At 54.4% G+C, this 24,410-nt stretch overlaps 1 protein-coding gene across 4 annotated transcripts in view; it reads left to right on the forward strand.

Annotated features, from left to right (window-relative positions):
• The window catches only part of ZMIZ1 (zinc finger MIZ-type containing 1), a 230,669-nt gene that overhangs the window by 133,322 nt on the left and 72,937 nt on the right, over positions 1-24,410 (forward strand). For all 4 annotated transcript variants that reach the window (XM_081075176.1, XM_081075173.1, XM_081075175.1 and 1 more), the window contains exon 6: positions 3,458-3,563. In XM_081075176.1, the coding sequence (XP_080931302.1) occupies positions 3,458-3,563 (106 nt within the window). The remainder of the gene's footprint in view (positions 1-3,457; positions 3,564-24,410) is intronic.

The raw sequence follows: 24,410 nt of genomic DNA on the forward strand, positions 1-24,410 counted from the left end.
CGAGTGAGATAGAACAGCTAGTAAGTGACAGAATCAGAACCCAGTCTCGTGCCTGACTCCAAAACAGCAGTAGCAGCCAGTGCAAATATCAGCCTACCCCTGAATTGAGATTGGTAGCAAAGGGAAATGACACTTCTGCCCTAAGGGGTTAGGGTATAACCACAAGACAACTGGGACACATGCAACAGCCAGAGCCATTACACATAACCCTGGAAATGTAAGACAGCCTCGAAACTTCAGAAGGACCTGAAGTTCAGAGAGGTTAAGTAACTTGGCCTCAGGTTGGACAGTATAGGGTGGAACAGGGTTGGAGCACAGGCCCACCATGCCTCCAGTTACCCTATCAGTCAGAAAGGGCTGTGGGGCCAGCCCCCTGCCGGCAGCAGAAGCTCCTTCTCTAGTACCTCCCAGACAGCCTGTCCTGCTTTCTGGCCAGTAGGCTCAGCACTTTTCCCGGCAACACACTCGTTTTATGGGACTAACGAACTTGCCATGTGACCTTGAGCGCGCCCCCCCCCCCTCACGTGTGGGCTTCAGTTTCCCTTTCTGTGGCATGAGTGGCTTGGCTCCCTAATGTGTAGATCCCCCTGGGCCCCAGGGTCCAGGTCTCAAACAGCCAGGTCCTGCAGGACAGCCTGAGGAGCACGAGGCGGCGTGGCTGAGCTGGCTGGGCCTGGGCAGCCAGCAGAGGGCAGCAGCGCTGCAGCCGCTCACCTCCCGCCTTTGTGGCAGAGGGGTCTTCCTACCCCACAGCACCTTCCTGGAGCGTACCATGCCCATTGCGGTCGGCGCGTTCCTTGGGCTGTTCCTCTCCGTAACACAACAGGCTGCTCAGCTGAGCTCACCCTCCCCACCACGGCCAGTCAGACCCCACCCCACAGGACCCCCACGGTTGGGGGGTCCTCAGACTGGGCCAGAGGAAGCCAGGGTGGACATGAGGCCCTGTAGGGTCACAGGGTCCAGCTTAGCCCGCTCTGCCACACCTGTGCTGTGTGACCTTCCACAAGGTCCCACCTTCTCTGGGCGTCAGCTTCCTTGTCAGTGAAAGGAGGCCGTTGGAGCCAGTGAGTCTTCTAAATGCTGGTGCTCAGTGGACTTGGTGACAAAGAGACACTCCCCGCGCCTCTGCGGGCCAGGCCCCGGCCTATAGGACAGCCCTTGTACCAGCACCAGTCCCCTCTTGCTCAATTTAACTCATTGTTGTTTTTTAAACCAGAGCGACAGGATTAGCCAGTATTGGCCAAACAGAGGGACCTTTTCTGCCATCAGCCTAGGGCCTGAGGCTTCTCCAGGCCAGTTGGGAGTTACGGCCCTAACCCTTTGTGGGCTGCAAAAGAGCCCAGAGCCTGTGGCCCGGCTGCGTGGGATCATCCCGGCCATCTCACGGACAAGCGTTGGAACCTTGGGCTGTTATTCATCCTGGGTTTCCTCATCTATAAAACAGAGATACTAACAGCCCCTCATGGAGCGGTTGTAAGAATTTGGTGCTTCACTGCTTACAAAACATTTACTTAGCCCGTAGTACCTGGGAGCCAACTTTCTCTGGGAGCCACTGCTCACCTATGTGGACGTTTCCCGCAAACAGCAGCCTCACTGATGGGCCAGTCCAAACGGACTGTCTGTGCTTGCTTGAATCAGTCCACCCACGTCTTTTCTACCAAAGGGGGAGGGCACCGTAGTCAGCATCTGCGTGAAAGGACCCTTCTGGAACCCTCTCCCCTCTCTGTGGAGTGTCTGTCTGCCATAAAGAATTAGGGGCCTTAGTTTTTCTGCTTGGATAGTGAGACTAGCAGTGAGGACCCCCTCGCCCTGGCGTGGCCCAGAGACTCTGGAACATGGTGTTTGCGTGGCGTGGGGGTGTATGAGGACCACAGTACAGGGGCACGTGGAGCCTGTGCAGGCCTGAGGAGAACAGGAGACATCTGGGTCAGGGGCTCCTGTTTGTCGTAGAGAAGCTGAGTAAACGCTCTAACCTGAGAAAGTCCCTTTTTCCTCCCTGCACAGGGGGTTCCCAGTGGATGGGGTGGGGGGACCTGTTCCAAGAGGCCCTGGTAGTCCTGGGAAGAGGTAGCCACTGGCTCCTTCCTGGTTCCCCATAGATGACGTCTGGCCCTCAAGTGTCTGTATTTGTTATATGAGAGTGTTGGCCTAGATTAGTGGTTTTCCCACCCTTTTAAGGCCTGGAGACCTTATAATGAACCCCTAAATATAAAGCTGGTGATGGGGAACTATTCTAATGGCTACAGAGGCCAGAGACTCCCTGAGGACCTGCAGCACCTCTGGAACAGGTGGTCTCTAGGGGCTCTCTCCGAAGACAAGCCCCACGTCTGGGAGCACTCCTTGCCCAGTGAGCCATAACAGCCCCAGCTGCTTCCTGAAACGACTCCATTTTCCAAGCTCCTTCCTTCTTAATAACGAAACCTAATTTGCGTGCTGTTAACGAGGAAGGCAGGCAGAAGGGAGCAGAGCTAGCAGTCTTGGGACACCTGGGAATGGGCTGGGAGGGAGCGAAGCCCGATGGGTGTGGGCCTACAGAACCATTCATGGGACCCCAGGAGCACCCATTCCACACTGCACCCTGGGGGGACTGCCAACCCTCCCAGACCCTTGTGTGTCCCCCTTCTGAGGGAGATGGGTGGCACCTCCAGGGTCCAGGTACACAGCTGCTGGCCAGCCACCAGCGACACCCTTATGGAAGCCTCCTGGGTGTGCCGAGCCGGGGCTTGGCGCAGAAGACAGACCCTAGGCCGAGCGTGAGAGCCCTGCACTTTCTGGGCTGGCGTCTGAGGGGCTGCACGGGTGCTTGGCCCGCACCTGAGCACTGAGGAGTGTTAGGTGTGTCCATCTGGGGAAGCCTCAGCAGTCCATGGGACAGCTCCATGGGAGCCGTGTTCCTGTCAATGCTGCTTACCTGCAGATACAGACTCAGGAGGGGCCAGTGCTCTGGGTGGGGCCCTCCTTGGAGTAGCGAGGGCAGTGAGTGCCCTACGATGGTGGGTACAGGAGCTCTGAAGGACGGGGGAGAGGTGGTAGGCATGGGAGACTTCCTGGGGGCCAGGGACTTGGAAAGGAGTCTAAAGAGCTGTTGTGGGGGAGCAGAGACCCTGGCCTGGGGCCTCCATCACATGTGCTACATTGTCCCTAGCCAACTGCTAGAATATGGCCAAATGCGAGTCCTTAAAAGCAACAGGGCCTGAGCTTTGGGATCAGGCCCACCACCTTACTGGAAACTCCTGAGGCGGAGGCCAGGATCCCAGAGCCCTGTGTGGAAAAGGGCCTTGTCAATTTTGCCGAGTGACTGAATGAGACACAGTGAGCGTCCCCGCTCTGCCTCATCTTGGGGACCTGCCTTAGCCTGCCCGCCTCGCCTGGAAAATGGATGCGTCCACCACTCCGGGCTCAGAGGCCGGGTGAGGGCAGTGACTCACCGCTGCTCTTTCTCCGCCCTTGCCGACAGGTGGTCAGTCGGGTGGCAGCACAGCAAGGGTTCGACCTGGACCTCGGCTACCGACTGTTGGCTGTTTGTGCCGCGAACAGAGACAAGTTCACTCCGAAGTCTGCCGGTAAGTGACCACTGCGGGCTCCACATGTCACTGGGAGGTGGGAGGGACACCGACTTGAACCCAGGGCTGTCGACCACTCCTGTTGGCTGGTACCTCAGTTGGTCCAGGTGTGCTGTGAGCCTGCAGAAACAGCAGCTCATCCACCGGGCTCCAGAGCCCACAGGTGAGTCTTATCCCTCGTCTCAGGAGGTATTCTTACCTGCAGGGCCACTTCAGGGCCAGCAAAGGGCCCAAGGCACACCACACCCCAACAACAGGCTAAAGAGAGCCATGCGTCTGTCTCATTTTATTACCACAGTGATCCCTGCACATAAGCATTGGGGTCATTCCCACTTTGTAGGTGGGGAAACTGAGGCTCAGAGAAGCTGGAGAGAGTTCCCTGGGTCACACAGCTGGAAAGTGGCAGAGCTGGAATGCAAGCCCACGCCTGTGCTCCAGAGTGACCATTCTTAACCCTGACACTCCACGGCATTCACTGAAAAACGTTTTATTTAACATAAAAACAGATCCATGCATTCAGGGTTCTAACAGCCTGCTCTGCATAGTATCCTCCATTGCAACTTCGTTGCTAAATGAGACCTCATGACCTCACATTAAACAGGCCACGGAAGGTGCCAGGCTGCATTCTGTCCGTGAGGGTTTTAAGCTCACTAAAGATAAAGTGGCACATTCCCCACCATCCTCATTCCTGAAGCAGAGGGTGAAGCAAGGTAAGCTTTAACTCCGACAGACCTGTCACAAGCCAGCCCTGTGACTTGTGGAGCACGTGGTCTCTGAGCCTCAGTTTATCTCCCTAGGAAAGCAGGAGTGACCAGGAGACCTACCTTGCAGGGATCACTGTAAGTTCTAGAAATACATACAGTGACTACTAGCCCAGTGGCTAGATGTTGACATGCTTTATCTGTCAGAATAATTCATTGAAAAAGGAAAACATCAGTGATTTCCTCCGTGTAACAATAAAACAGACGTTTTCTCTGAATTCGTCTGTAGGTTCTTTGGAGTAGAAGTAGAAACAGCCTGAATGAAAGTGTTTAGCGGACGCCTCACGGTGTGTTTTCCTAAGTCTGCTCCACCCCTGAGCACTTGAATGTGGGCGTGGGCTCCCCTCCACGTGTGCTGGTGGTCTGTGCACAGAGATTGTGCGTTGTGAGGGTCTTATTAGCCATTAGCTACTGCGCACCAGCTACGGCGTTGACCCGCTTGCCAGAACACGGTCTTGGAATCTCACAAGTGACGTCTATTCCTGATGGAATCTGCAGTTTTCATAATAACTGAAGTCAGTACAGTTTTGACAAGGTAAAAATTGCTCCTTATCCAAAAAACATCCACATCTGTGTCTCTGTGCAGGCACCTGGCCGGGGATGGGTTACAATGAAGAGGAAAACAGACGTGGCCCCACCTCTAGAAACCTACAATCTGGAGCAGGGGTTGGCAAAATTTTTCTGTAAAGGGCCAGATAGTAAATAGTTTAGGCCTTGTAAGCCGTAACAAAGCAACCACAGACGATAAGTAAACAAACGAGTGTAGCTAGTTTCAATCAAACCTTCTTTATGAAAGCAGGTGATAGGCTATAGTTTCCTGACCTGTGGTGTAGAGGGAGAGAAAAACAGAGGGGGGGGAGGTGTGTGTGTGTCTGTGTGTGTGCTGTGATAAGTGTCCTGAAGGAAAATTCAGGGATGCCGTGAGACCACTTGGGGGTGGGGGTGGGGAAGGCTTCCCTGAGACCCGAAATTTGAGTAAGAGTTGAGTAGGTAACGAAAAGGAGGAAGAGCTTCTTCCCAGGTCAAGGGAACAGCCTGAGCAAAGGCCCCGAGGTAGAAGGAAGCATGGCTTTTGGCAGAACTAAAAGAAGGGCAGAGGTTCCAGAGCCCAGAGGCAGAAGTCAGCAGCAGTTAGACACACAAGCCCTGTCTTGAGGGTTGTGTCTTCGTCCGAAGAGTAACAAGAACATAGCTAAATTCTCATTTTGTGAAGATCAATCCAGCCACAAAAGAACAGACTGCAAGGGTTGTGGGGCGGGAGGCAGCGGCCGTGTGGATGCAGGGAGCCGTCTGACAGATTGCTGGGAACATCAGGATAAGGATGCCAGTGGCTGGACCAGAAAGGCTTCCCTTCCTGGGGAATGGAGTGAAGACAAAGGGATGAAGCTAGGGGATAGGTAAGAGGCGAAACCAAGAGGGGAAAGCATGGCCAGAGGGATGGGGGGGGGAACACAGGAGAGTGGGCTGTCCCAGAAGGCCCAGCTCCTCCCCAGTGGGGGAGGAGAGACTCAGGGCCTCGTGCAGCCCCCCCCCCCAGGGGTCTTTCATTCCCCTGCTGGTATGTGCTGGGTGCTCTCCCATATCTTGTTGCAGTGCCCAGCTTTGTGAGCCACAGGGTATTATCTACATTTATGGATGAGGAAATTGAAGCTCAGAGAGGTCGTATGACTTGCCTGTTGTCACACATCTCGTAAATGATAGAGCTGGGACTTGAACTCATGCCTGATTCCAGCCCTAAGTCTCTGCTCATTCCATCACAACTGACTCTGGGGCTGGTCAGGGACCTAGATTTAGGAGGCCTCTGTTCTTCTGGACCAAGATCTGGAAAGCTGCTCCATTGTAGAGAGCCCTTCATTTCGTGCAAGTCTCTACAATATGGCCCTGCCCTCCTCTAAGTGGTATTTCTAGCATCACTTCTCCTGAAACAAGCGATTTGTTCTTTCCTCCATCTGCACCCCCTATTGTGCACAGCTCTTTACAGTTTATAAAAGCTTTTCCCCTGCATTGTGTCTATTAAGTCACATGATATGCCCTGGGCCACTGAGGTGAATTCTCAGTATACCCATTCTGCAGATGAGAACACTGAGGCCTAGCAATGCCTTTGGCTTAGCTATCACTTGAATTTTCCTTATTAGGAGTCAAACCTTCATCAGCACTGACAGCAACGACTAACTACCTTTCACAGACCACTTCCAACCCTCAAGACGATGGGCCTTGCAGCTTTCAAGATACCAGCCATCCAATACTTGGCCTGTCTTCTGGGGAGGCCAGTCTGAAGGGGGTAGCTTCAGCTGCTGGTTTCACTGGGGATAAAGGGACTGCCAGGGGCAGGCTGGACCACGAGAGAGGTGGAGGCCATAGGGAGCAGAGCAATGACCCCAAGTTGCAGAGGCATCTCCAGCACTGGCTCCTGTGTGCCATGTTGCCCACCTCCTAGAGCTGTGGCCTCATCTGTAAAGAGGGACTATAATGCCAATTTCACAGGCTGCCTGTGAGGGTTTACTATGGTTCCCTAATCAGGCAAGCTAGGGGCTCAGCTAATACCTGACGCACAGCGGGTGCCGAGAAAATATTGCTTTCCAGCCTTCCTTCTCTGTCTGTCTGTCTTTTCCCCAATATGGTTCCCAAATTCTCAAGGCACTTTCTGCCCCAGCAAGGCTGCTTCACCTCTGCTCTGTTTCCTGAGTCTCTGCGGGCACAGGACCTACCGTCACCCCACCTCTGGCTGCAGCTGTGAGGGTCCCTGTGGCCTCGGCTGTGTGTGCAGGGGCCACGCTGACCACAGCGGGACCTGCCAGCCCCTCCCAGCCAGACCTCTGCGCTCTGAAACACGCTGTGTCCTCAGAGCTGCTGCAGCCACCCTGTGCTTCTTCTCCGCCCTCCTGTCTTTCTGTCTCTGTCTGGGCTCCCACTCGGTCTGACTGGCAGGAGCAATTTGTACCCTCCCAGTCTCTTCCCCTGCTTTCTCTCTGAGGGTCTCTGATGTCATCTGTCTGTCTGTCCTTCCCTTCCCTGCTGCCTCTCAGACTTTCTCCATGTGTGTGCGCGCACGCGCCCACGTGCACGTGCATCTGTGTGTGTGTGGTAGTGGGTGTGTCTGGGGGGATTCATGGGGGGGCTGTGTGCATGTCTGTGTGTGTGTTTCTGTGTGTGCGTCTCTCCTCGCCTGCCTCTCCCACCCCTTCTACTTCGTCTCCCTGTCTGTCTCTCTTGTCAGGAGGCCAGGTTGGGGCCAGATGAGGGCTGGTGGGATGAGATCATGCAGCAAAGAGCGGTGCTTTGTCAGGAGAGATGGCGGTGAGCTGGGCTGGGCTGTGCGTGCCAGCATTGGTGGGCTCTGGAGCAGGAGCTCAGGCCTGGGGGGCAGTGCTGCTCAGGGTGTGTGTGTGGGAGAGAGAGAGAGAGAGAGAGAGAGAGAGAGAGAGAGCGAGAGAGAGAGCGAGAGCAGACGCTGCAGCAAACCGCCAAGTCAGGCGTCTCCACGTGGGCCCCTCGGATACCCAGCCCCCAGCTCTTTGTTCTGGTGCAGCCTTTAGCTCGATGCTCGCACTCGAGAGTACCAGCTCACGCGCTCACGTGGGCAGGAGCCTCCTCATCGGAAGGTCCTTGGGGGCGACGCTGCTCCCTCCTCTGCCTCGGTGCAGAAGGTCACCTGCCTCATCCCCCAAGACCACGGCATGCCCACCCACCCCACTGCCACTGCGTGCCAGCCTGCAGCAACTTGGCAGGCAGTGCTGAAATGTCAGCCTCCTCGGCACCGAGCGGGCCCATGCCTGCTGGCTACGTGGGCGCCAAGCACCAGGCAGTTGCCATGTCCAAGGTCCCCAAGAGCCCTCTACATGCCTCTGCTACTGTCCGCGCTTCAATGCCTCTGTGTCCCCTCAGCTGACCTCTGCAAGCAGCCCGGCGGCATTAAAATAATAGAATAGGGAATGTGAGAACCCAAGGGACAGGGAAGCTCAGGGCCCAGAGAAGAGGGGACCTGCCCCAGGTCACAGCAAGGCCGGGCAGAGCCCACACGAGAGCTTGGGGTGCCTGGTGCCTCCTGTCCCCCTGAGGTAGCTCAGTGATGGCTCTGGGCTCTCGTCTGGGAGATGAGAGGCATGGGGCTGTTGGCAGAGTGGAAAATGTGGAAAGAGCAGCAGGTACAGGCAGTGCCAGGGTGTCCTAGGGGCATCCTGGGAGAGGCGACCAGTAGGCATCTGGAGAAGGGACCAGAGAACTTAGGAGAGAGGTCAGGGCTGGAAGAGGAAGTCCCTGAAACCTCTGAGGAAGAGGAGACTAGCCTTCCCAGTCGAGAGGAGGGTGGATGAGACTAGATGAGAGGAGGGTGGTTGTGTGGCCTAGAGACATCTGAGGTGTCTCTAGGTGCTTGCTGGCGTTTTAAAATGCAGATTACTTGCCAACACTTGCTCTTGGGGAGATTGCCCCGTTCAGTCAGATGCCTGGCTTCCTTTCTTTGGGAACCTTTGGCGCACAACTGACTGAAGGTGGCTGACCCCACCCCACCCCCCATCGTCTTACGTCCAAGCATTTCTCATAGTTGGCACCACCCCCCGCCCGGGCCCTGTGGACATGTGCGTTTCTGACTTCTGTTCTAAGCACACGCTCACATCCAAACACAGCAGCCTCAGCCCAGAACCAGGAGGGGAAGCCCACGCGAAGGGGATCGCTTACTTTGTGTCAGGCAACATCCGCTTGGTCTGTCCCTCTGATGTGCTGACAGCCCCCGGAGAGCTGACTGCAGACCCTGAGAAGGGGACTGAGGCATGGCCTGGGCCCCCAGCCAGCCAGAGATGTGAGAATGAGGAATGTGGTGGGGCGCCTGCCTTGCCCCTGCTGGTCTGGGGTCCACACAGGAGGGGCTCGGGAAGGGTTCAGTCCTGCTGCGGAGCCCTCAGTCCCAGGGAGCCTTTAGAGCAACTTGTGCAGCAGTCCCAGGGCGCAGGGACAGACCCCACCCCCGGGCGGCTCTGTGGTGAGTGTCCCACCTCCATCAGAAGTTTGGGATGGGACCCTGGCATCAGAGGCCAGCCAGGTCATTTCACTGCCTCTAACTTAAGCAGAAGGCAGGTCATAAGCCGTTTCCCTCTGTCTTTGAAAACAATCCTTCCTGCTCCCACCTGCCTGAATGGGGTCTCTCAGACCTCCATGGTGGTGGGGACATTCCTGGCCTTCTGTCTCCACCCTCACACCTTCCCCATGGCCTCTCTCCGCCCCCGTCTGCCTTTGCCCACCCCAGAACCTGCAGGCGCCTTCCTGTCACCATCACCGGAGAGGACAAATGGCCTCATTCAGGGACACCCTGCCAGATCTGTCTCTAAGACAAAGCTGTGAGCAGCTCTGTGTGAAAAACGGCTTGCGGCTGCCCAGCGAGCGGGCAGGATTGGTGGGTGCAAATTGCAGGGGATTTGTTAAAGCCTGCCGGCTCCCCCAGAGACAGTGAACAGGCGGGCCCTCGCCCTTGAAATGCCAGGCTGCCTGGCTGGGCGCCTTGTCAAGGCCAGGACAGACTTCCTCCTGCATACCAGCCCCCACCCCCTCATCTGAGCTCAGCAGAGCTGAGAAGTGGGGGAGGGACTCGCCTCCCTTCCTCCTGCTGGGGCCTCTGCCCTCCAGGTCAGGTCCTACTCTGGAAAGGGCTCTGGGTTTCATCACTAGGCCCCTGGGAACCGACTGACGGTCAGCCCTGTTTAATGGACGAAACCTGTTCACACAGTCACCTCCCATGTATTCACTACTGTGGGAGAGCCCACTGGGGCTCTTACCAGCATGCCCATTTTATAGAGGAGGAAACAGGCACCAAAAGAGAAGACACAGAACCAGGTCGCATGGTTTCCGGGGCTAGAAGCAGGACATGAACCTCTAGATGGTAATATCTGGACCACAGGGAGCCATCCTCCTTCTGAGTGACCCTGAGTGAGTAGGTGGGATCGGAGGTCCTGGGCCAGTGGCCCCTGGCTCCCCTCTCCCCCCCTCCCCCAGCTCCCTGAGGGCTGAGGCCTGGGATCCACTGGCCTCACTTTGCTCTTGGAGGAAAAGAACAGTGGAGAAGAGCTCACGTGACAGAGGGTTTGTGGACACAGCGTTCCCAGGCTGAGGAATTGGGGGGAGGGGTGGCTGTGATGGTCCCTGGGGTGTCCAGTGAACAGTGAGGAGGGCGCAGTGCCATGGAAGAATGAGAGAGGGCAGATTTAGAAACAGCTAAAAGGCCCTGGAAAAGGGAGCTGAGTATTTCAGTGGCCACTCTACAGCTGTTGAAAACAAACTCTCCCAAGAATTATTACTGTATGGAAATGCTTATGACATAATATTTTTTAGAAGGGTGACAAAATAGTATGTTCACTATGACCTCAACCAGGTGCAAAAACAAAACATATGTTTATTTAGGCACAGGAAACAGAAAACAGGGAATATACCAAAATGTCACTTAAAAGTAATGACTCTCTCTGGGTGGGGGGGTGACTGTTTCTGCAGGCGGCACGGATTCTGTTTTTAAGCAGAAGCAGTGAAGGTCGTTGTGTGTTGTTTTGGAGTTTGGCTGGAGTGGCAGGGGTGGTGTGAGACGAGCGCCCCTGTGTCCAGGCCAGCTCAGCAGTTTTCCCAGCGTAGCCCTCTCTGGTTCCCTGAGAGCCCCCGGGGGGCAGGCCTCTGCTGGTGGGGAGGCTATTCTTCCTGTCTCCCTGTCTTCTGCGGGATTAGCTCATCACTGGCTCCCACACAGAGCCTGGCTGTGCAAGGACATCGCTGCCTAAGTCCCAGCTGGTAGATATCTGCTTTCCAGGCCTGTCCCAACTGATGAGAGGGGGTGTGAGGATTAGAGTATCGGCCCGGGGCAGTAGGGCCCGGGGGCCAGGACGCTGACGGGCCATACAGAACCCTCCCAGGATAAGGCTGCTTGTCGTACCTGGAGCTTGAGACTCCTTGCCCAGGCCACACGATTGGGGCAGAGGTCTGCGAGCTGTAGGAAGGCATTGAGGAGGCCTGGGAAAGCCAGGCTGCTGGAGGAGCCTCAGTGAAATGATGTGTCTGCGTCTGGGTTCCCGCAGATGCAGACCCTGCCACAAAGATTCCAGTGCAAGCGCCTTTTTTAGAAGCATGCCAGAAAACACTGCTAGGGAAGCAGGGAAATGAGACAGGGAAGGGAAGGAGGTTGATGAAAAGTGTGTTGTTAAGCAAGTTACCTGCTGTGGGCACCTGCCGGGAGCTCTGAGGGAGAGTAGACCTTGTCCTCAGCCTGAGAGGCAAGGACAAGGAGCTATTTATTCAGCATCTGGCATCCAGTGTTGGTTGAGGGCTGCTTGGGACCAGGGCATGGTCCACCGCCTAGCACTTGCCTGGGTGAAAGCCGCCGGCAGTCACAGCGCGCTCAGTGAGCGGCGGGCAGGGCGCGTGGTGAGGCGCGTGGTGAGGCCCGCACGGCTGTCAAAATACAGACCATAGAGGCCCCCCAGAGTCTGGGTTTAGCTACAGGTGCCTATTCCATGAGCTCTTCGCCAGTTAAAAAGGGTGATGGCTTTAGGAAACTGAGACTTCCCTCCTTGAAATGACAACGCCCCATACATGGGGAGAGAGCTGACATGACATTGGTTTTCTCAAGGGTCCCATGACCACCCAAGCCATCTCAGGGGCCACATCCGCTGGCCTACACTTGAAAGTGCCTCAGTCAAACAGGACGGACCAACGAGACCACAGGGGGCTGGCCGCCCCCCTCCACCGCCATCTCCCCTGGGCAGGTCCAGCATCAACTTCTTCCCCAGTCCAATGCATCTACACCATTTCTTTACCTTCACGGCAACAGAAAGACTGGTCTCAGACATGAGAATACCTCTCAAAAAATACTAAAAAGGAATTTTCAGGGCAAGGAATGATTAGCATCTTGTGCCAGGCCCTCTCTGCGCTCAGCATGGGGGCTACAAATGCATATAAATGCACCACACACAGTCCCTGCTCTTAGGGTTTGAAATAAATGAATGTCCCCATTCTGTAAGGGACAAATGACAGTAATCTTAACTCCACACAAATACAGCCCTTCATGGCCATCCTTGTCCCAGGCGCATGAGATTCCCAAGGCAGGCTGATTCCCATTTAAAAAAAAAAGCAGACCATGGCTCTAAGGGGAGGTAGCCCTGGTAGAGGCAGAAGTGGGACCAGAACTCCTTGCTTCTCTGCAGGTGTCGCCCCCCCGCCCCCTGGAGCTGACAACCTCTGGGGAGATGTAGAGCCACAGCGTTAGAGCCCTCTAGCCACCCAGGTTGTCACCTTACAGCCACACTGCTGCCTTCTGCCTCCCAGCCCAAAGGTGCGTCCAAGACAGAGGTCCTGCCAAAACAGTTCCCAGCAGCCCAGGGTAAAGATGCCGTGGCTGCCCCTGAGAAGTTAATAAAGCCATTGGCAGCAATTAATTCTGTGGAGCAAAGAGCCAGGTAAGAGGATTAAGAAAACCAGAGCTTTGGTTTTAAGATGGAGCTTAGCATTCTCACCCCTAGAGGAGGGATGTCAGGGGATTCTCAGGTGTAAGAGTGAAATGGAGCAGGGACTTGGCAGAAAGTGGTTCTGGAACTTTAAAAGCAAGCATTGCAAGTTACAGCCTTGTAAATACCTTCTGGGTTAGACAGACAGACAGGAATTAACGATGTGCAGGTTACCAGCAATCTTGCCTATTTAGACTTACAGGGCAGAGCAGGGCACCTGGATTAAGAAAACTTCTGCTGATGAAAGCGAATGCTTGGTCAGCATTTTTTCAGTACCGGGCATCATGAGGAGCGTCTGTGAACTCACTTACCCACATGATGATTCCAGACCCATCTCTCCCCTTCCCACAGATGAGGAAACCGGTGTTTAGGAAGACTGAGTACTTTGATCAAGGCCACTTGGCTACAAAGAGCCGGAATTGTGATTCTAACAAGAATATCTGACCCTGAAACCTAAGCTGCACCTTATTCTCTTTGAGCAAGTTGAACAGAAGTCCTGGGAAAGGCATATTAACGGCTCAAGAGCTTGTCAAAAGCACCTGAATTGCTTGTAGGTGGAGACATTACGTACAGTATTTGACCATGATTTGTCCTTGGTAGGTTAAGCACCCACCCATCCTCGAGCTCATCCAACACTCTAGAGTCCCATGGACGGTGAGTAGCAGAGCCTGGCCCAAAGGAAGCATTCAGTACATGTCAGCTGTTATTGCCAAAATTTCCCGGTCGGCCCCAATTTCAAATATATTTTCTAGAAACCATTCAGCGCTTTCATAGAAGCAGCAGTTAAAAGCTTGCCAGGGTGTGAAGCCTACCCAGCCTCCACTCACCAGCTGTTTGACCTTGGAAAAGTCATTTTACCTCTGTGCCCCAGTTGCCTCATTTGTTAAAAGGAGGTTAAAATGATGCTAATACCTACATCATAGGCATAAGTGAATTAACATCTATAGACGTGTAGAATAAGGCCTGGTGTATAGTAAGTGCTGTAGACACGTTAGCAATCTTATTCCCGTGTATTGGCATTCACACTTCCTTAGGATGCCTCTCGTACCTAGAGGTAGCTAAAAACCCTGTCTGTGCCCGACCCGGGGTGGTGGTTTGTGTTCTGGGATCATGTGGAACCTCTGTGTATAGATAGGGCCAAGGTAAAGCCAACCACATTCACCTGCCAGTGAGTAGATGAGTAGAATCCGATTAACTCAGGTTGGGGAATGGCCCCTTCCTAAGACTCCGGGGTCAGAAGCCCACAGCTGTCTTCAAGACAGCCGAGGCTTACAAAGCATTAGGAGTGTATCTTCTTTCCCCCAAGCAAAGTAGGCTGGTTTTTAATGAGGGAATGGAGAGCAGAGAGCTGAGGAAGGCTGGACGGGGCCAGCAGGACCCTGTCTGTCTCGGGCTGGGAGAGTTTGAGGGCCTCTGTCTCACCAAGTCTGCCAGCAACCCTTCCCAGAATTCTTTCAAGAGAGACAGTAACGTTGAAAGTGCCGTCTGTTGGGCTCCTGCTTTATTCCAGGCACTATGCTGGCTGTTAACGAACATCAGCACTGATCCTCACAATGGCCCAGCCCATTGTATGGATTGGTAAACTGACAACAAAAGAGATTTATTAACTTGCCAAAAGTAACTCAAATCCTTTGTGCAACAAGGCAAGGGATGAGTGGATAGATGGGTCTGAATGGATGGCTATTTGCACAGCTGAGACCGAAGAGGAGAAGGAAAGAATAAAGAATGAGGGAGGTAGGGTGTGGACCAGGATGAAGGGGCCTTCCCCCACTGCAAGTACTTGCTCCTTCTTCTGGAAACTGTGGGTCTCAGCCTGCAGGCCCCAGCCCTCCTGGGTGCCACACTTCAGTGGCCCTCGAGTCAGATCCAGCTAGCTGCTGGTACAGGGTTGGCCTCAGGACACGCACAACTGAAATCTGGACACCAGCGTGGGGACAACATGGGACAGGGGTCCAAGCTCAAGCTTCAGGATTAGGCTGACACGCGCTCAGCTCGACTCCAACACTGCCATGCCATGTGTGACCCCAGCCTCTCATGAAATGATAGGTACAAAGTACTTAGCACAAAGGGCTCCACGCATAATTGTGCTGATTATCACATCCTGCCTTGCAGGACAGGTTCTGAAACCTGCTTGCTGTGTGACTTTTTGCAAATCACTCTAAGCTTGGGGTCCAGCAGATGTAGAATCCCAGTCTCCTGGCTGGAGAGGCAGCAGTTCCATTTCCATGGCAACCCAGCTGCCTCTCAAGGGACCATCTGGATCACGGCACCCTAGCAAGGGGCTGCCCAGGCAACCAGGTGTTTGTGTTTGTGGAAGCTCTGCAAGGTGGTAATTCCCCTCACTGGAGACAGGGTGGTGGCGGGCAGGTGGCTGAAAGGAAGTATGGCCACATAGGCCATGCCTGCCCTTGCTATTCCTGGGCTCAGAGAGAAACAGACCCCAGTCTGGCCAATGACTTTCCTTGAGGAGCGATTAACAGTTGCTTCATTACATTCCTAGGCACATTTCCTGGCTTGTTGAGGCTGGCCAGGTGGAAAATGGTGCCTGGGGCTGGACTCCTGTAGGGAATTCCAAAGGATCCAGTCTCACCTGTTTGGGATGAAGAGCCACTATTGTCTCCAGCAGGAAACAGGAATTATTAGGATTAGGAGTCTGCCTTTCAAACAGGCACAGGACTGTAACAGCAAAGACTCAGTGCAAAGGATAAACTAATTCACCATTTCAACAATGGTGCGTGGACACCTGTTTATATGCAGACGTGATGATTGGCACTTAGGAAACCCTCGAGATTGCCTGTACCCTCAGGAGCTCACAGACCAGGATGTGCTTAGGAAAAACACAGAGTCAACAGACCTACATCAGCAAAGAGGGGAGCTAAAGAAAAAGGGAACCCCCTGGAGGCCAGCTACTTCCACCCGGAAGCTCCCAACCCAGAGAGGGTTGGAAAAATAAGGGACAGTTCAGGCATAGCGCTTGCTCTGCCATCACTTCGCATAGGGGAACCCCTTGACTCTTACAGCTGCCCACAAGGGAGAGCTCTGTCCCCTTTTTCAGACGGGAAGACTGAGGCACAGCAACATGAAGTTCATGCCCAGGGTCTGGGCTGGGCAGAGATCAGAACTGGGTCCCTCTGCCCCCACAGTGCACCCTGTAGGGGGAAACTGCTGTCCTGTGGGCTGTCTGGGGAGACTCTGTTTCCTAGAAGCCTGAAGCCTCTCTAAGCTGAGTGAAATAATCCTCTGCCTGTCTGTCCTTCTGTCTTTTCCTCTCTCCTCTCTCCCTCTCCCTGCTTCTCTCCTCCCTCCCCCTTCCCTCTTTTCCTCTCTCTCCCTCTCTCCCCTCCCTCTCTTTTCTTCTCTCTCCTGCTGTCTACTTCATTGCCATTGTCTCCCCTTTCCCCTCGGGACTGCAGCTCCACGCACCACTGGTCCCCACTGGCTGCAGCTCAGCTCTGCCCTAGAGTCACCTGCAGACTCTCGCCCTAGGCCTCGGGCCCACTGCCCACGGATGCCCTGGGCTGCGCCCCACCAATGCCTGCTGTTGTTTCCTGCTGCCCCCTCCTAAGCACCCTCAGCCGAGGAAGTGACATAATTGCATGTATTGCCATTTCCTCCAGGCGTGTGGTCTTGAGCCCACTCTCAGATGTGTGCCCCAGATGTTTAGAATCACTTCCTCCCAATTAAGCCTCTGCGTCTGCGGTAGGGGTGGGGTTGGGGGGGGGGGCGGTGTGGAGAGGTAAGGGGCCCCTGTGTGAAGGGCCCAAGTCTGCAGACAGGGCTTGGGAGAGAGAAAATGGGAACCTCCCTCCCCAGGCACAGGCGGTGGGGAAATGGGTGTGCTGCTGTGCTCTGGGGAAGCGAGCCTCGGGAAGTGCAGCCAGACCTCCATCGGCTTCTCCAGGGGCCTCCTGGGTAGTCTCCAGGGGGAGACCCGTGTGCCCATGCCCTCGGGACAGGGCTTCTGCATCTGGTTCTTTGCCTCCCACCGTAAATGGGGAGAAAAACAAAAGAGGAGGAGAAAGGCGCTGCCCCCTCTAAAGAGAGAGGACTGGTTGTGCAGGGGGCCCCACAGGGCAGGGTCTGTTTCCTCTGAGGCGCTAGCGTCCTGGGCCCGCCATGGCTAAGCTTTGGGGTCTCGGGGGCCCTCCCTGTGCAGAAAAGGCTGCCTTAGCTCCTTATCGCAGACCCCTCATGTGCACCCAGCCAGTAGGTGGTACAAGGAGCTGTGGCATCCAGGTGGAAGACACGGGGTGGGTCTAGAGGATGGGAGAGCCCAGCGCCCCCAACATGGCAACCAATGCACAGGGGACCACCTGAGGCCATGAGACCCATGCCCAGAACTACCAGGGCTTCCAAGTCTACAAGAAATCTTCTGAGGTTTTAATGTTTTCCCCACCTCTTATTTAAGCCCCAGTGCTGGCCAGTCCAGCTATGACTGAGGGCTCTCAGGGGGCCAGTGGAGGCATGGAACTTAAATCACTGAGGATCAAGGTGGCGACAGATGGACCCATGAGTTGTAGGAGGAGGAAGGGTCAGTCTGTAGAGTGCATGGGACTGTGTGGTCTTCACCGAATGCAGAAAGGGGGCTCACGCCATGTCAGCAGGGGCGCATTGGTACTGAGGTGTACCTGAATTTAGCTGGGGTGATGGCGTGGGGGACAAGACCCTTTGAGGTATAGAAATCACCCTCATGGTGAGTGTCCAGCCACGGAGGTAGGCCACTCGGGGCTTACATCCTGCTCTCCTGCTTTCAAGTTGTGTGACTTTCGGTAACTGCCATCACCCTCTGAGCTTTAACTGCAGTAGCATCAGGAAATGGGGTTAACCGTACCTCCCCCAGGTTGTTTGTATTGAGGATTAGATGGGGTGATGGGGAGGGGGAAGCTGTGCCCTCCAGTGTTGTGAAAACTTGTGTAGTGAAAATTTGGTATCCATTTGCCACATTCCAGTCACTGAGGCAAAACTGGCAGATGAGAGGACTGTCCCCCAAAATATCAGCTGTGAGGAGAGAAGGCTGGGCTGGGGAGGGGGACACTGTGTGCTCGAGAGGAAAGGGGGAGCAGGGGGACAGTGTACTCTTAGAGAACATGAGGTATATGATAATGTAGATAATGAGTGTGTGTAGTAGTCTTGTTTTCACTGCCACTGTTGCTCTCCGAGCAGAGGGTCTTTGGGGACCACCTGGTCCAATCCCCTATTTTTACCTGAGAGGAGACTGGCTCCGAGAGAGAAAGGGAGAGAGCAGTATCCCTCATCATTTCAGGAGTGGGGCTGAAGTGATATAATACTTACCACTAATACTCTTCCCATTACCACTGCTAGTACTAGTACTCCCAGAAGTACTACTAGTACTGTTAATACTACCGTTATTAATATGACCAGGCTAAACTTGTGATGCTACCAGTACAGTAACTATACAGAATCAATTACAGAGTTGGCTTGTACTGAGTCCTTACCATGTTCCAGACAATGGGCAAAATACTACGCATACATCCTCTCCTTTCATCTTTGCAAAAGTCTTTTAAAAAACTGAGACCCAGAGAGGTTGATTACTGGCTTAAGGCCACACAGTTAGCAAGCAGCAGGGCTAGAACTGGAGCCAGGCGAGCACGTTTGGGTACCAGGTCAGACTGCCTCCCAAAAGGAAGTGGGGAGGCTTGACAAGCCCCGAGTCCTGGATGAATGGAGGCCTAGAGCATCCCGGGAGCAGGGCTGCCTTGTGAATTGGCCCACGGGGCAGCTGCCTTTGTGGGGGGGGTCTATCATCTCTGTCCTGCCTTGTCTCATGAGCCCTGAAATTCTACTATTTATAGGATTCTCTTTGGATTAAAGCACTTGCCCCTCTGTAAGTTACCCTCATTCTTTCACTCTGTCAGTGGAGGATGGCAGTGAGGGGTGGTGCGGCCAGGTCCCAGACTCTGGCAGGCCTGGCTTCCTGCTCTGGCTTTTTGCAAGCAGGGTGACCCTGGGCCTGTCCCTTCACCTCCCAGCGGTGGGTTCTCGTATCTGACGCTCCGGCTCAGGGCCTCCCACAGTGGACGTGCTGTCCATTCGTCCCGGAGGCCAGTGTGTCCAGCGGGTGTGCCTGCCCTGTAGCAGGACTCTAGCTCTCCGAGGACACTGAGGGACTTCCGGCACAGCAAGGAGATACCCTGCACCCCAAGGCCCAGGCCAGTGATGGCAGGAAACCAATAGACCGTGGCTGGAAAAGACCCAGGCTTTAGAGGTTATTCAGCCACTGATCCGGCAAACTTGTACTGAGCACAGTAGTGTCCTGGACCCAGGCTGGATGCTGGACGCAGAATGAGTGAGGCGGATATGGCCATCGCCCTGCAGGAGCTCCGGGCCTGCTGGAGGGGACAGACTGGGAACAAACACCCTCCGCCGATGACGTCATCACTGTGATAGGTTCAACAAAGGACAAGTGGACGGGATCATGAGCCTGGGAACTTAGAGAAGTCTTTCTTGAGGAAATGACCTTAGTAGGAAGCCTCCAAGGAGAAAATCTGCCCAGAGAGGAGGGCAGAGAAAGGCATTCCAGGCAGAGGGAACAGCATGTGCAAAGGCCCCAGGTACAGAAGGGATGTGGATTTAAATTTCCTCTCTCCTTCTTCTGACATGGTGTACCTGTGTAAGATGCTTTTCTCTGAGCTTCTTTCCTCACCTGTTGACTGGGGACCGTGCCACCTGCCTCCCAAGGTTCCGGGCAGCCAGGAGGTTAAGGGATAGGAAGGTCCTTGTGCTCAGCACTGCCTCCCCAAGTGCCGAGGGAATCTGGAGGCTGCCTCTGGGCTCCTGGCTTCCAACCACCGTCAACCCGAGGCCTCTGTCAGTACTGGTTGTTCCTCAGTGCAATTAGGTAATTAGGCCAAATTCAATTACACACCACACTCCCAGGTCTGTCTGGGGCCCGAGGGGGGGTGTGAGCTCCCCGTGCTGAGGGGGAGCAGCAGGAGTGTTGGATTGGTTCCCAGGGCTGTACCTTCCCACCATGCATCCCAGAACACTGCCTGCATCCCAGACGAGGAAACTGAGGCGGGGAAAAGGCAGTGTCGCTTGTCCCCAAACCGTAGCATCCTCAGGGCTATGAGCCCCAAGGCTGACTTTTTTCCTTAAGGGCCTTGACCCAGGCTGCTGGCCCGTGGCTTGCCCTGCCTCTCGAATTCATCAGGGATGTCTGGTTCCTCATCCCCCTGGAAAGGGGCCCAGATTGGTGGAATGTGGGATTCAGCTTGCCTACCACCCTTGGATTTGTAGCAGTTTCCCTTCCCGGCTGCAAGCTGGCACCCAACCACTGTTCAACTCTTTGATTGGCAAGTGAGTTTTGGGGGAGAATACACCTCTAGTAAATTTGGACAAATCAGGGATTATAAATGCCTTTAAGGAACTTGGCTAGAGGCATCCAAACAGCAGCAACCCAAGTTGAGGGCAGCAGAAGTGCCCTTGTAGAGACTATGCAGGGCTTTGAATGTAGAGACTTCCAGGGCTTTGAATGCCAATCTAAGGAACCCAAACCTGAACTTGATTCTGACAGCACTGGGGAGCCATGGAAGGTTTTAGACAAGGGAGTGACATGGTCAGATTTGCCTCTTAAAAAGCCTCAGCAGACAGAGGAGGGACCTAGGAGCCAGAGGCAGAGAAAACACTTTGGAGGCTACTCCAGGTATCCAGACCAGAGACTGCTGGGGTGGAATTGTGCCACGTAGAGGGAAAGAGATGGACGGTGACTCTCTGGTGGTGCCGTTGCCCATGTCCTGCTCAGGCTGCCCACAGGCCAGATCTTGGTAGCTCAGTAGGGTGCTTGATTATCAAGTTATTGGCTCTGAAGATGGTGCACAGCATCTTTCCGGAGGAAAACGTCTTAACTTTGGATTCATTTAATTTGAAAATGGAAGTGGTTTTATGGGGTCCTTGTTTCTTATCACAAAAATAATACATACTTCTTGTAAACAATGCAGGCATACAGAAAATTCTAAAGAAAGTAAAGAGTAGCTGAAATCCACTACCATGGAGATAATAGCTAGATGAAGAACCACTATTTAACAGATATTTGTTGAGCACCTACTAGGTGCCAGGTACAGGGCCACCACGGATTTGACAGTGATCAAAACAGACAAAAGCCCTGCTCTTACAGAGCTCACAGTATACCAAAAATTGCAGGCCTACAGATCCACCTGCCAATACATTTACAGAAATGGGACCATGACTGGCCCCACTACGTTGGACCTGGCTTCTTTGTCTCGAGAAGATTATGTATATCGTAGGCATCTTGTCTGGCCTGCTGTGGCCTCAATAGGAAATCAGTGGAGGTCAGTTCAATAATGACACTTCTTGGGGCCTTGTCAGCCAGGCTTGGGGAGACCAGTGCTCCCAATGGCAAAGAGAGAGCCAGCATCTGCACTTGATATTTTCACGGGGTTGGGGAGCTGCGGCCCAGACAGAGGCAGTGACCTGGTCTTGGTCACAGCGCAAGCCCCAAGTCTGTCTCCCCGGCAGCATCTGTCTCATTTGGTTGGGGACTTGGCCTCTGGGCGGAGGAGTAGGGGCTGTTCCTACCTGCCAAGCACAGCTCTGCAAATCCTGATTTCAACATCAGGCCTCCCACTCCTTGCCCTACCCTGGCGGCCACTTTGGATTTTCCCCAGACAGACATTCCGATGTGGCCTGTCTGCTCACGTCCAGGGCCCCAGGGGGTGAGGGACACCTGGGACCACACTGGGGAGTGAAGGAAGCCCCCAGATGCCTGGGCCGCCATGGGTGGGGAGCAAGGGGCTGGAAGGGAGCAAGCACTTGAGAGAATGTTGTCTGACACGGGGCAGTCAGGAGAGAGGGGACGGGAGTGCAGCAGCTGATGAAGGATTCTTTGTGAACTTTAATGGGCTTGGGAAGTTCGTAAAACTGCTCTACTGCTGCCCAGAACACACTGAGGGGGTTGCGCATGCTTCCCAACCACCCTTCCTCTCCTCTTACCTATCATAGCACCCCAAAGCAAAAAGGGCCTCAGAAGCCATAAGCCTACCAGTGTGGGATTCCCTCTGCGACTCTCCGTCCTCAGCTTACACACCTTGGGTGACAAGGAGCTCACTACCAGCCCTGGGCAGCCCTGACTGTCAGAAACTCCTTCCTGCTTTGGGGCCCACCGCGGATGCTGCCCCTCCATCATCCGGATGCCTGACTCTCACTGTGGATCAGGAAAGAAGCTGAAAGGTCCAGGCTCTGATCCCACCTACCCGGGAGGAGGAAGAGGAACACAGGAGGGCGGAATCCCACCAGCTCCTAAAAAGGGGCGGTTGATGGCCATGAGCCCTCATATCTGTCTAGCACTTTCCAGTTTGCAGAGCATGTCTGACACTGCAGTCGGTGGGAACACAACCCTGGGAGAGAGGGAACAAGCCAGGAATTCTGGGTCTAGGCCTGGCTCTACCACTGATTTGCTGTGGGACAGGAGGAAGCCCTGGCCCCTCTCTGACCCTCAGTTTCTTCACTTGAAAAATCAGAATAGGGCCTCATTACTCCAATGCTAAATGAGTTAATGGTTCCAAATGGGTAACTAGAGGTTCTGTAAGAAAAGGGACTGGACATAACAGGCCGTGCAGGATTGGGGGCCCACTGGGGTCAAATGGTTGCTGGGGCAGCCTGCATTCCACCCTGCCAGGCCCCCCAGCCTTGGGCTGGAGTTTGTGGGGCCTTAAATTCTTCTCCTGCCTGAGCCCCATTTCTTCCTCTGCAAAATAGACAGCACCCTTCCGGGGCCTGCGTGAGCCTTTGTCTGAGGAGCACCAGGAGTGGGTATCGGCTGCCCCAGCCGAGACAGGGGGGTTGCTGCACAGCCAGGCCGGCTGACAGACAGACAGCTTCAGCAGGAAGGGAAATTGCCTTTCCAACTGCAGGGAGCTTATGTCAGTCCAACCCTGGGGCTGTCCGGAAGCCCAGTGTCAAAGCTGTGTCCTGGGAGAAGCAATAAAACCCCAAGACTGCTGAGGCACAGACATTCGAGCTGCCTTGGCCGTCTCTTCCCTTCAAAGGAGACTCCAGAAATCAATGGGAAAAGATTCATTAGAGGCTGGGTGGTGAGCTCCCTACCACCTCCGGCAGCCCCTTTGTTAGCAAGCCTGAGCTTCCTGTCTGAGCAGGCTGCCTCCACTGAGAAACAACCCAGGTTCTTCCAGACAGCAGGTCGGGGACCTCATCCCTGGGGGGCAGGCGGGGGGAGCAGGGCACCACAGACCCTACTGTTCACTCATTCATTTCTTGGCTCCCTCACTCATTTAGGCTGTTGGTCCTTGTTTCAGTCATATAGCAAATATCACGTCCCTGCCTGGCATATTTTAGATACTGTCGCTTATAATACATACAAAATGGACAAAAGTCGCTGTTGACATGGAGCTTGCCTTCTAGGAAGGAAGACAGTGAACAAGAGAAATAATTGAAATACATCAGTCATAAATGCGAAGGGGAAAGCTAAGTCAGGACACAGTCATAGGAAGTGTTGGGAGAGGCTGCAGTTTAGGGCAGTGCGGCTGAGGAAGGTTTCCCTAGGAGGTGTCACCTGAGTGAAAGTCTGCAGGAGGTGGGAAGTGAGCGTGGTACCTGGAGAAGAGCTGCCTGGCAAACCTCTGAGGGTGCATTTGGGGCACTGGCAGGCAGAAGGGCAGCAAGGCCAGAGCAGGGGAAACCAAGGAAAAACTGGAAGGAAATGAAGTCAGAGGTGACAAGGGCCAGGTCATGCAGGGTCTTGTGGGTAATAATAAGGACGTGGGTTTTTACACTGACTCAGGGCCCCTGGAGGAAGGGATGTAAGCAGAGAAATGATGTTCTGCAACTTCATTTTTAACAGCGTCACCATGTATATTCATCGCTAGGGCTGCCATACCCAAGAGCCACAGTCCGGGTGACTTAAACCACAGAGATGTATTGTCTCACAGTTTGGGGAGCCAGAAGTCTAAGATCAAGGTGCCGTATGGACATTGTCAAGTCCCTGCTGAAGGCCCTAGGGAAGGGTCTGCTCCAGACCCCTCTCCCAGCTTCTAGAAGTTCCCTGGATGTGGCGGCCTGATTCCAGTCTTCACATGGCATTCTCCTGTGTGCATGTCTGTCCCTCTGTCCAAATTTCTGTTCTTTGTAAGGATACCAATCACTTGGGATTAGGGCCGACCCTAATGACCTCATCTTGATCATCTGCAAGGCCTGTTTCCAAACGTGACATTGACAGGCACTGGGTGTTAGGACTTCAATATATTTTGAGGGGTACAGATCAACCCACCACACCATAGCCTCCCAAAGCTCTGCGACGTCAGTTACCTCCTTTGGTCCTCCCAGGACCTGGTGTCAGGTGTCCTCCCTCCCCATGTTACAAAGGAGGAGGCAGAGGCCCAGGAAGCCCGAATGACTTCTCCAGGGCTCCTAGCTAGTCAGTACATGTTTCCTGAGCCTCAGCCTCCAAATCCAGGCACGTCACCCCACCTCCACAGCTCACCAGCTTCCAGGGACGTGGACAGTTCCTTCCTGTCTCCACTCCGACCCCAGCCTGCCGGTTTCTCTATCCACAAGACACGCTGGAGGCTGAGTGGTGATGGGCAATCCTGTGACATGGGCAGATAGCCTAGGGGGCA

This window comes from Rhinolophus hipposideros, assembly GCF_964194185.1.
Source record: "Rhinolophus hipposideros genome assembly, chromosome: 15".
In the NCBI taxonomy this organism is placed as follows: Eukaryota; Metazoa; Chordata; class Mammalia; order Chiroptera; family Rhinolophidae; genus Rhinolophus; species Rhinolophus hipposideros.